The sequence below is a fragment of the Oenanthe melanoleuca genome, chromosome 1 (assembly GCF_029582105.1).
Source record: "Oenanthe melanoleuca isolate GR-GAL-2019-014 chromosome 1, OMel1.0, whole genome shotgun sequence".
Taxonomy (NCBI): domain Eukaryota; kingdom Metazoa; phylum Chordata; class Aves; order Passeriformes; family Muscicapidae; genus Oenanthe; species Oenanthe melanoleuca.
The window spans coordinates 111,190,799-111,202,462 of NC_079333.1; the positions used below are offsets into that span (position 1 = coordinate 111,190,799).

Sequence of the window (11,664 nt, forward strand, 5' to 3'; positions counted from 1 at the left end):
GGACAGGACACAGGGAATGGAGGGACAGACACAGGGAATGGAGGGACAGACACAGGGAATGGAGGGACAGGACACAGGGAATGGAGGGACAGGACACAGGGAATGGAGGGACAGGACACAGGGAATGGAGGGACAGACACAGGGAATGGAGGGACAGACACAGGGAATGGCTTCAAAGTGGTGTTTGATGGGTTATTGGGAATTAGGAATTATTCCCTGGCAGGGTGGGGAGGGGCTGGGATGGATTCCCAGAGCAGCTGTGGCTGCCCCTGGATCCCTGGCATGTTCAGTTCCAGGTTGGAGCAGCCTGGGACAGTGGGAGGTGTCCCTGCCATGGCTGGGGTGGCTCTGGGTGGGATTTGAGGTCCCTCCAACCCAAACCATTCCAGGTTCCCTGTTTGCCTGCAGCCACTCCCAGCAAGGCTCAACCTGGAGAAAAGGAGGCTGAGGAGGGACCTTGTGTCTCTGCACAACTTCCTGACAGGAGGGGCAGGGAGGGGGGACAGGGACAGGAGGACAGGGAACAGCCTCAGGCTGGGCCAGGGCAGGCTCAGATTAGAGATGAAATAGAAAATTTCCCTCCCAGTGTGGTCAGGATTGGGATGAGCTGCCCAGAGTGGAGTCACTGTCTGGGGGAGTGTTCAGGAGGTGTCTGGATGTGACCCTTGGGGACAGGGATTGGGGTGCTTCAAAGGGCTTTTCCCACCCTGATGATCCTGGAATTCTGTAGGAGCACAGCCCTGGGATTCCCTGTGGGATAAGCAGGATCTGAGCCCTGCCAGGGCAAGGTGGCACTGAGGACAATAACTGGATGGCTGAGCCCAGGTGCTGGACAAATCAAAATAACCTTGGAATTGAGTGATTGATTTTAATATTTGAAGTGCTATCACAAGTGTGGGTTTCTGGAACTGGATTCTGGAGGACAGACTTTTGGATGTTATTCACAGGAGGTGACCTGTGTTTGTAGCATAGATAAACTCTTTATTTATTGATTTTTATTCCACCTCTTTTCACTGCTGTTATCAACCAGAAAATGTTCTCCATCAGTCTGTGCTGTCTCATGGTCCTGAAGGACATTTTTGTTAGTCTTCACCAAATGAATTATGGCAGGTTGGGAAACACAGAATTTGACACTACTAAACGAAATTAGAGTGGTGCTAAAAGCAGTTGTGAGTCAGTTAATTAACTTTGCTTTCCTCTTCCCATATTTAAAAGTTCCCTGTGACCTTTTCTCTGTGCAGAGACACCTTCTTTACCCTCAGAATCAGTTGATTTGCTGAGTTGGGCTCTTTTTCTCTGTGTTAAAAAAGACTCTAAATAATATTATCTGTTAGATTGGAGGCTGGAAATATTAGTATTTAATTGAGACTCCTTGACATGACTTAAAGCCCAAGTTCTGCCATCAGCTTTTGGGTGGTGTGGTGATTCTCTTTTGCAGTTCTGTGGCTCTAGCTCAGTACAGCATTAACAGTTTGGCATGGAATGGTTTGGGTTGGGAGGGCTTTAAAACAACCTCATTCCCTCTCCTGCCACGGGAGGGGCAAATCCCACTGGAAGGTTCTGTAAAAAACCTGAATTCTGTAAAAAGCCCGGACTGTAACTCATGAGAATTGTCCAACAGCTCGAGATGTTCCTGATTGATTCTGACCTCACCCCTGGCTGTGTTTCAGGCACTCAGGAGCTGCTGATGGAAGAGCCCAGGAGGGAGAGCTGAGGCAGCAAGGCAGCGTGAGCCGTGCCCAGAGCCGTGCCCAGGGCAGGGAGAGCAGTGCCCAGGATAGCGTGGGCAGTGCCCAGGACAGTGTGGGCAGTGCCCAGAGCAGTGTGGGCAGTGCCCAGGGCAGTGTGAGCAGTGCCCAGGATAGTGTGGGCAGTGCCAGGGCAGTGTGACCCGTGCCCAGAGCTGTGCCCAGGATAGCGTGGGCAGTGCCCAGAGCAGTGTGGGCAGTGCCCAGAGCAGTGTGAGCAGTGCCCAGGATAGTGTGGGCAGTGCCAGGCCAACGTGAGCCGTGCCCAGGGCAGTGTGGGCAGTGCCCAGAGAAGGGACAGCAGTGCCCAGGGCACTGTTGGCTATACCAGGGCAGTGTGAGCAGTGCCCAGGACACTTTGGGCAGTGCCCAGGGCAGTGTGAGCAGTGCCCAGGCAGTGTGAGCTGTACCCAGAGCAGTGTGAGCTGTGCCCAGGACACTGGGCAGTGCCCAGGGCAGTGTGAGCTGTGCCCAGAGCAGTGTGAGCCGTGCCCAGGGCAGTGTGAGCTGTGCCCAGAGCAGTGTGAGCTGTACCCAGGGCAGTGTGAGCTGTACCCAGAGCAGTGTGAGCTGTACCCAGAGCAGTGTGAGCTGTGCCCAGGACACTGGGCAGTGCCCAGGGCAGTGTGAGCTGTGCCCAGAGCAGTGTGAGCCGTGCCCAGGGCAGTGTGAGCTGTGCCCAGAGCAGTGTGAGCTGTACCCAGGGCAGTGTGAGCTGTACCCAGAGCAGTGTGAGCTGTACCCAGAGCAGTGTGAGCAGTGCCCAGGACACTCTGGGCAGTGCCCAGGGCAGTGTGAGCTGTGCCCAGAGCAGTGTGAGCTGTGCCCAGGACACTCTGGGCAGTGCCCAGGGCAGGGTGAGCAGTGCCCAGGGCAGGGTGAGCTGCAGCCATGGCAGGCTTCCTGGATAACTTCCGCTGGCCCGAGTGCGAGTGCATCGACTGGAGCGAGCGCCGCAACGCCGTGGCCTCCATCGTGGCCGGGGTGCTGGTGAGCACAGGGCTGGGGGCTGGGAGCACAGGGCTGGGGGCTGGGAGCACAGGGCTGGGGGCTGTGAGCACAGGGCTGGGGGCTGGGAGCAGGGACAGAGGGACACAGGGGCTGGGGGCTGTGAGCACAGGGCTGGGGGCTGGGAGCAGGGACAGGGGCTGGGGGGCTGGGAGCACAGGGCTGGGGGCTGTGAGCACAGGGCTGGGGGCTGTGAGCAGGGACACAGGGGGCTGTGAGCACAGGGGCTGGGGGCTGTGAGCACAGGGCTGGGGGCTGTGAGCAGGGACAGGGGCTGGGGGCTGTGAGCACAGGGGCTGGGGGCTGTGAGCACAGGGCTGGGGGCTGTGAGCACAGGGCTGGGGGCTGTGAGCAGGGACAGGGGCTGGGGGCTGTGAGCAGGGACACAGGGGGCTGTGAGCACAGGGCTGGGGGCTGTGAGCAGGGACAGGGGCTGGGGGCTGTGAGCAGGGACAGAGGGACACAGGGGCTGTGAGTAGGGACAGAGGGACACGGGCTGTGAGCAGGGACAGAGGGACACAGGGGCTGTGAGCAGGGACAGAGGGACACAGGGACACAGGGGCTGGGGGGCTGTGAGCAGGGACACAGGGGGCTGTGAGCAGGGACAGAGGGACACAGGGCTGTGAGCAGGGACAGAGGGACACAGGGACACAGGGGCTGGGGGGCTGTGAGCAGGGACACAGGGGCTGTGAGCAGGGACAGAGGGACACAGGGCTGTGAGCAGGGACAGAGGGACACAGGGGCTGTGAGCAGGGACACGGGGGGCTGGGTTGCTGGTCAGCAGGGGCACAGGGGGCTGGGGTGCTGCCTGCAACAGAGGCTGGGCAGGGGTAAAATAATAAAGCAGGGATTTATTAAAAACCATTCAATGGATTCACCTTGGGCAGCACCAGAGCCTGGCTGTGCCTCCACCCAAGATGGACTCAGAGTCATGAGTTTCACACTTTTATCAGTTTTGGTTCATTTCCATATTGGGGTTCATTGTCCAATTCCAGCACCAGGTTCTGCAGTCCCACCCTCCCAGATTCTCTCCTCAATTTGCTGCTGTTGCACTTTTTGGGGCTGGATAAGGATTGTTGTGTGTGACTGAGCTGGGAGGAGAGCTTGAAGTTCAGAGTCACACACCAATGCAGTGCAGAATCTGGAAAATATGAAAGCTAAAACTTATACAAACAGTCACACTTGTGCCTCAAGTTCTATCAGTTTTCCCTCTTAACTTCCCCCAATCCAGCCTGTTCACTCCAGGAGTTGTCAGCAGCATTTTCACAATCCTGTGACATTGCTGATCATGAACCATTTCTGCCCTCTCTTCTTGAAAACAAATCCCTCATGGATTCCTGCAGAATTGGATCCATTAGAACTGATCTGTTCTGCACCATCTCCATCTCATGTGTGTTTAGAGTTTGGATTCTTGTTCTTAAGAGGAACAAGGAACAGGGAATTTTACAGAAATTGCACAGGGAATTTCATAGAATCCCTGAAGGATTTGGGTTGGGAGGGACCTTAAATCCCATTTAATCCCACCCCTGCCAGGGCAGGGACACCTCTCACTGTGCCAGGCTGCTCCAAGCCCCAGTGTCCAACCTGGAACTGAACACTCCCAGGAATCCAGGGGCAGCCACAGCTGCTCTGGGCATAAATTTATCCATACCCACTCCTTAATTTGAGCAGAAGGTGTGACAGATTCCCAAACACTCCTCTGAAAACAGGAACACTGAGATTAGTGCAGACATTGCCATCGATCACACTTAAATCCCTTTCCAGAAGAATTGGTGCTTGCTGCAATTGGTGCCCAGTTAAACCAGTGCTGTCCAGAGCAGGTTTCCCTGGCTATGCAGTGCCCCAGGCTCAGCCCTGTGTCTGTTTTCCCCCAGTTTTTCACAGGCTGGTGGATCATGATCGACGCTGCCGTGGTGTACCCGCGGCCGGAGCAGCTGAACCACGCCTTCCACACCTGCGGGGTCTTCTCCACCCTGGCCTTCTTCATGTGAGTGTGGGCCCTGGCACCAGCACCCACCCAGGCTCTGCAGGAGCCAGAGAGTCCTGGAATGGCTTGGCTTGGCTTGGGAGTGACCTCAAATCCCACCCATCCCACCCTGCCATGGCAGGGACACCTCCCACTGTCCCAGGCTGCTCCAGCCCCAATGTCCAGCCTGGAACTGAACATTCCAGGGATCCAGGGGCAGCCACAGCCCCTCATCACCATCCCAGGGAACAATTCCTGCCCAATATCCCAATATAAACCTTCCTTCTGGGAAGCCATTCCCTGTGTCCTGTCCCTCCTTTCCTCCCAGCAGAGCTGCTCCATCATCCTAAAGGGTTGCAGATTTTATCTTCAAAATCTGTTATAGCTGCACTTGGGTCAAGCAAACAGCTCCATCTTCACTTATGCACCTTAAAAATCAAGAGATTAAAGGTGAAATGAAATTCCACAAAGGTCTGGTTAAAACAAAATATCCTTGAATCCTAAAAGATCACAGAATCCCAGAATGGTTTGGTTGGAAGAGACTTTAAATCCCACCCAGAGCCACCCCAGCCATGGCAGGGACACCTCCCACTGTCCCAGGCTGCTCCAGCCCCAGTGTCCAACGTGGCCTTGGGCACTGCCAGGGATGGGAATCCAATAGAATCCAATACTTTAAACAACTGACTTTATTTCCCTCTGTTTTTACCATTTTTACAGCTGTTCCTTGCCCAAAACTTTCTCAAAGAGGATGGGTAACAATAGCCTGGCTTTTGTCATGGAGATAGAGATAAAAGTAACATCTTTTATTGAATCATTCAATATTGGCAAGAAAAAAAGGACAGTTTGGGATTTGTGACTACACAGAATGCCAAGGAATTTCCCCAGAATTTGTCACATCTTAAAAAAAAAAAAAAAAATACAAACAAAAATCTGGGGTTTTACTTAGAACTCTCCATTGATTTTCTTTACTTAGAACTCTCCATTGATTTTCTCTGTAATCTGAAGTGTATCTCTTTTTTTTTTTTATCCCCAGGATAAATGCTGTATCAAATGCACAGGTGAGAGGAGACAGCTACAGTGATGGATGCTTAGGAAGAACAGGTAAATTAACTCTACAAATCCTGCTCAGGTGGAGGACTGATCATTTACCTGCAGGGTTTTTTTTCCAAGTGGTGGTGAAAGAAATAATCAGAAGATAAGGAGTAGGAGAAATTTCTGTGAATTAGTTTCTTTACAGAATTAACCCTTGGAGATAAGTGCTGGCTTGGTTAAAAAGGGAACTTCTGGATGTCTTGGCTTCCTAAACTTTCCCTGCAAATCCTGGATAGCTGCTGGGAGAGGAGAAATCAGTTCCTGCCTGGGGTGGCTCTGGAGCAGGATTCCCTGGGGATGTGTCACAAACATTTATGGATAAAAACCCCACATTTATGGACAAAACCCCACATTTATGGATAAAAACCCACATTTATGGATAAAACTCCACATATATGGATAAAAAACTCCACATTTATGGGTAAAAACCCACATTTATGGATGAAAATCCACATTTATGGATAAAACCCCACATTTATGGACAAAACCCCACATTTATGGATAAAACCCCACATTTATGGATAAAAACCCACATTTATGGATAAAACTCCACATTATGGATACCCACATTTATGGATAAAAACCCACATTTATGGATAAAACTCCACATTTATGGATAAAAACCCACATTTATGGACAAAAACCCACATTTATGGACAAAAACCCACATTTATAGATAAAACTCCACATTTATGAATAAAAAAATCCACATTTATGGATAAAAACCCACATTTATGGGTAAAAACCCACATTTATGGATAAAACTCCACATTTATGGATAAAAACCCACATTTATGGATAAAAACCCCACATTTATGGATAAAACCCCACATTTATGGATAAAAAATCCACATTTATGGATAAAAACCCACATTTATGGATGAAACTCTACATTTATGGATGAAACTCTACATTTATGGATAAAACTCCACATTTATGGATAAAACCCCACATTTATGGATAAAACCCCACATGTATGGATAAAAAACCATATTTATGGACAAAAATCCACATTTGACTCTCCACTGCAGGGGCTCGGATCTGGCTCTTCATTGGCTTCATGCTGATGTTTGGATCCCTCATTGCTTCCATGTGGATTCTCTTTGGAGCATATGTTACACAGAGTAAGTTGGGATATTTTCTCCTCTAGGAAAGGGCTTTTCTTGCCAGCTTTTGGCAGGAAATCCACAGGGATGGAAGCCTGTGGTCTCTGGAAAAATCTGAGACACAGCATCCAGGTTTTAGTCTGAGATTGATACTGGAAGATCCTGTTAAACCCCCTCCCAGTAACTGGAATTGCATGCTAAACCCAGCTCCCAGTAACTGGAATACCCTGTTAAATCCAGCTCCCAGTAACTGGAATATCCTGTTAAATCCCCTCCCAGTAACTGGAATACCCTCTTAAATCCAGCTCCCATTAAATTTTGTGTTAAACCCAGCTCTCAGTAACTGAAATATCCTGTTAAACCCAGCTCCCAGTAACTGGAATATCCTGTTAAATCCCCTCCTAGTAACTGGAATATTATATTAAACCCCCTCCCAATAACTGGAATATTCTGTTAAATCCCCTCCCAGTAACTGGAATATCCTGTTTAACCCAGCTCCCAGTAACTGGAATATTATATTAAACCCCTCCCAGTAACTGGACTATCCTGTTAAATCCACCTGCCAGAACTGAAGTGAGTTTTTCCTCTGTTCTCCTCTGCAGACACTAATGTGTACCCTGGCTTAGCAGTGTTTTTCCAGAATGCATTAATATTCTTCAGGTAAGTTCCCTGGGCAGATTCCCCTCCTTCCAAAGGGACTTTCCTGCTTCCCTGCATTGCCCTCCTGGAGAAGCAGCTCTGTTCTCCTCTCCCTTTGCTGCAGAGCTGAGGACCAAGGTTTGCTGTGCCCCTGCCTGGGCTCTTTGCTCCCTCCCAGCCCTGGGTGTCCAGCTGTGGGTGGCCAGGCATGCACAGGGGTTTCTGGATGAGGGATTGCCACTGTCTTTGGAAAATGGCAATTCTCCACCTCTGTCCTACAATCCCTGGGCTTCCCTCCCAGCTGGGAAATTCAATTCCCCCTTTTCCAGACTATTTCACACCAGTGTCTCAGTTCTCTGGTACTTGATATTCCCTGGCTGAGCTCCCAGTTATAAAGAGTGATAATTCCTTTTTGTAAGAGCATGCTGGTGTGTTTTGTATCAGCACACTGGATTTATTTCAGATAATATTATTAAATCTATCATGTAACAGTTGAAAATCGATTTGGAGTCTCTCATAACTCTTTTTAGCTGTGGGATGCATTTTGCAATCCATGGATTTTATTAATAAAAGGCACTGGAAGTGTTAGACAGTCCAAGATCAGTCATGGAAGTTTCATTTCACCTCCTTTCCTCTTTTAATTCCTGGCTGATCCTTTTCCTTCCAGCCCCACCCCAGGTGCTCTGCAGTGACCTGCATCAATGGGCTCTGGGAAATGAGGGATATTCCTGCAGGAAACAGCAGCTCCTAAATCCCCCCTGGGACTGGAAACTGCTGCAGGCAGATTTTGAATTTTTAGTTTTATTTAGAATCCCAGAAGGTTTGGGTTGGAAGGGACCTTAAAGCCCATCCAGTCCCCCCTGGGCAGGGACACCTCCCACTATCCCAAACCTGCCTGGGACACTGCCAGGGATCCAGGGGCAGCCACAACTTGTGGAATTTTGGAAATCAGATTGTAATGTGCATCTGATTCTCTACCACAGCCTTAATATTCTTTCTGATCTGTTCATGAAAATGGAATTGTTCAGGTTTTATCCCAGCACATCCTGTCATGTTGAGCTGATCCCAGGTGCCAGAGTGAGACCTGCTACTCTGGACTCCCTGAATTCCATCATTCCAGGCTTTTCCTCCAGAAGGGCTGTGAAACTGGATGGTTTTTCTGTTTGAGCTTCAGTTGGCTCCCACAATTCCAGCCATGCACAGGAAACCAAATATAAACACCAAACCCAAATGCTGATCTGGCTACAAGTTCAGGGCTGGGCTGTTGATTTGCACAGGATAAGATTTAAGAGTATTGTTAAAATCACCTTCTGTGTGGTCTGATTTTTCTCTCTTTTCTTTTCTCCCCTCAGCACTCTGATCTACAAGTTTGGGAGAACAGAAGAGCTGTGGGGCTGAGCTCCCTGCTGGCCTGGCCCCTAAGCTGCCATGTGGTTCTTGTCTGTAGATAATTCAGTCCTTTGTCCTTGGTTTGCTTCCCAAACTGGTGGAACTGAGACAATTCCAGGCTCTGTCCAAGGCTGCTCTTCTCCCAGGACACACTTGTGAATATGTACATAGGACATTTCAAAGGGAATGGCAGGCTGCCAGGCTTTCCTGCTGCAATCTCCAAAAATCCACAGCTTCCCATCCAGGTTTCATCTTCCAAACCTCCAACAATTAGTGAGCAAACAGGACAGAGCCCACCCCTGGAGCAGGGGTAAGAGCTGATTTTAAGGATTTTATATTATTGTTCAGGTAAATATAAAGTAGCTTTTTTTTTTTTTTTTTTTTTTTTTCTGGTAAAAGGTTATGGGTTTTTAAGCAAGTCCCTACACTCAGCAGGTTGTGCATGGCAAAGCAAAATATTCCTGACTTGTGATGGCTCTGGCACAAAGGACATTTGCTGGCACCACAGTCCTTGGAATTAATTTCATGCTGCTCAGTGTAAGAGATACCAGTTGGTATTTAATGTATTTCCTGATATTAGAATAAAAAAACTCCAACAAACTGATGCCAGTTGTTCTTGAGAATAAATGAGTCAGAGCAGTGTCTGCTGCTCATGCCAAGTGTCATTGGCTCCAGGGGAAGCTGTTTGCTGATAATTGAGTTTTCCTGACCTGTTCCCTGTTAAAGGGAGTGGAGTATGGATGGATTTATTGCTCACAGTCCAACCTTGTAATAATTTCAAGTCCCAATAAATTCTAGGAGTGACTCACACCCATTTTAAGGGCTGCTATTGCCTCAGTTAAAATGTATTTACCTCTTACATTTTATGGCTGTTCCCATTAATGAGTGATTGAAATGCAGTTTAATCTCAGTGGAGAGAAACAGAAAGTGAGGCTGAGGATGTTTCATCTCCCTGGAGTGTTCCTGCAGATCCATTTGCTGGGGCTGAGTCCTGCTGATGAGTTCTCTGTGGTTTTTCCAGCATTTGCCTCCCCCCAAAGCTTTTACAGTTTCCCCATATCAGAGCTGGGTGGAAATGCTGTGCTGGGGGCTGGGAACTGTTTGTGGGAACTGGAGCTGGGGCCAGTTCTGGAGCTGCCCTGGGCTGGAGAAACCCCATCCCACAGGATGTGAGCACTTGTGGAATTCCAGAAATTCCCAAAATAGTGAATCCCCAGGTTAACTGTACAGGAACTCACCTCTGCACAGTGAAACAGTAAAACCAAACTTTGGGTTCTTGCCAGGAGCTTGGGAATGGTTCTTGGATTCTTTGGAAAGTCAGGAAGGAGAATGGCCTGGAACTCATCCCTGCAACTACTCCCAGTGCCAGGATCTTGGAACTTGAATTTGAAGGCAGGCTGGGAGAGCTGGGGGTGACACCTGGACAGGAGGAGCTCAGAGGGCCTGGAGGGATCCAGGAGAGCTGGAGAGGGGCTGGGGACAAGGCAGGGAGGGACAGGACACAGGGGGGGCTCAGTGACAACAACCCTGCAGCTACTCCCAATAAATACTTCTTAATTGTGTAAAAATATTTACCACCACAACCCCTGACCCAAGCCCAGTGCAGGTTTATTCAGATTTTCCCAGGGGGTTTTAATTTTATTTCTGTCCTCTGGGTGAGTTTGGCTGTTCCTTTCTGAGAGCTCTGGTTCCCCCTTTGTTCCCAGCCTCAGAGTGTGGCTGATTCACCACACCTGGTGCTGAGGTGACAATTCCACATGAGTCAGGCTGCCCTGAGCTGCTGGGTCAGCAGCCTGTGCAATCCCAAGGGATGAGATCTGCTCTGCAAGGAAACACCTGATGCAGCTTTTGGCAGCTGCTGGCCTGGGCTGTTCCTGGAAAAGCTGAGACAGTGGCACCTCTGCCTCTTCCAAAGAAAAAAAACCACATTTCTTACTGTTTTTTTTTAAATTCATATCAAACCCAGGGGAAAAAAAAATCAAACAACCCAATATTTTTAGTACAGAAGAGGTTCACTTGTTCTTTGTGCTTTATTGGACACTCCAAACCCCACAGGGGGTGATGTGGGTTTAACTTGGGCTCTTCTGCTTTAAGGCACTAAAACCAGAACTGTCAGTCACCTTTTCTTCTGCTGCTGGTCAAAAATGGGTTTTAGTGTCTGACAGGGACTGATCCACTTGTAAAAACTCAGAGCAAAATTCTTTTCAGGTGCTTTGTGGTGTGCAGGGCCCTGGGTGGCTGCAGGAGCAGATTAATGCTGCCAGCAGGGTGGGAGGAAGCAGATAAGAGCAGATCTCTCTGGGAGGGGCTCCTGGCACAGGAGAGTCCTCACAAGTTTCTTTTTAGTTTGTCCTGCACTTAAAATGCCTCAGGGAAGCAGGCTGGGGTGGGTACAATGGGAGTGTCATTGCCAACAGAAACACAACCAGTATAAATGGAATTAATTCACACTGCAACTCTTCACTCCCTGAAAAATCCCAGGTTACCCCACACCAATAAAGTGCAGCTATTGCTCCAAGCTGGGGTGGGAATTCACCCCTTTCATGCACCTGTCCAGGTAATTTAGTGTTCCTTTCCTTTCCCTTCCACCTTCCCTCTTCCCAGTGCTTTTGGCAGAGAGAGGAGCCAAGGGAGCTGAGCAGGGGCTCCTGGAGCATCAGGGCTGGGGGTGAAAATTGTCCTGTGATCCCAGGGGACACTTTCAGGATTCTTCTGT

At 49.5% G+C, this 11,664-nt stretch overlaps 1 protein-coding gene across 1 annotated transcript; it reads left to right on the forward strand.

The window, feature by feature from the left end:
* Window positions 1-2,621: 2,621 nt before the first annotated feature.
* On the forward strand, window positions 2,622-9,552 carry TMEM50B (transmembrane protein 50B). Its single transcript, XM_056489166.1, has 6 exons — window positions 2,622-2,738; window positions 4,631-4,743; window positions 5,756-5,823; window positions 6,846-6,938; window positions 7,523-7,580; window positions 8,912-9,552. The coding sequence occupies exons 1-6, from the start codon at window positions 2,640-2,642 to the stop codon at window positions 8,955-8,957; spliced, it is 477 nt and encodes a 158-aa protein (XP_056345141.1). The 5' UTR covers window positions 2,622-2,639; the 3' UTR covers window positions 8,958-9,552.
* The last annotated feature ends 2,112 nt before the right edge of the window (window positions 9,553-11,664 follow it).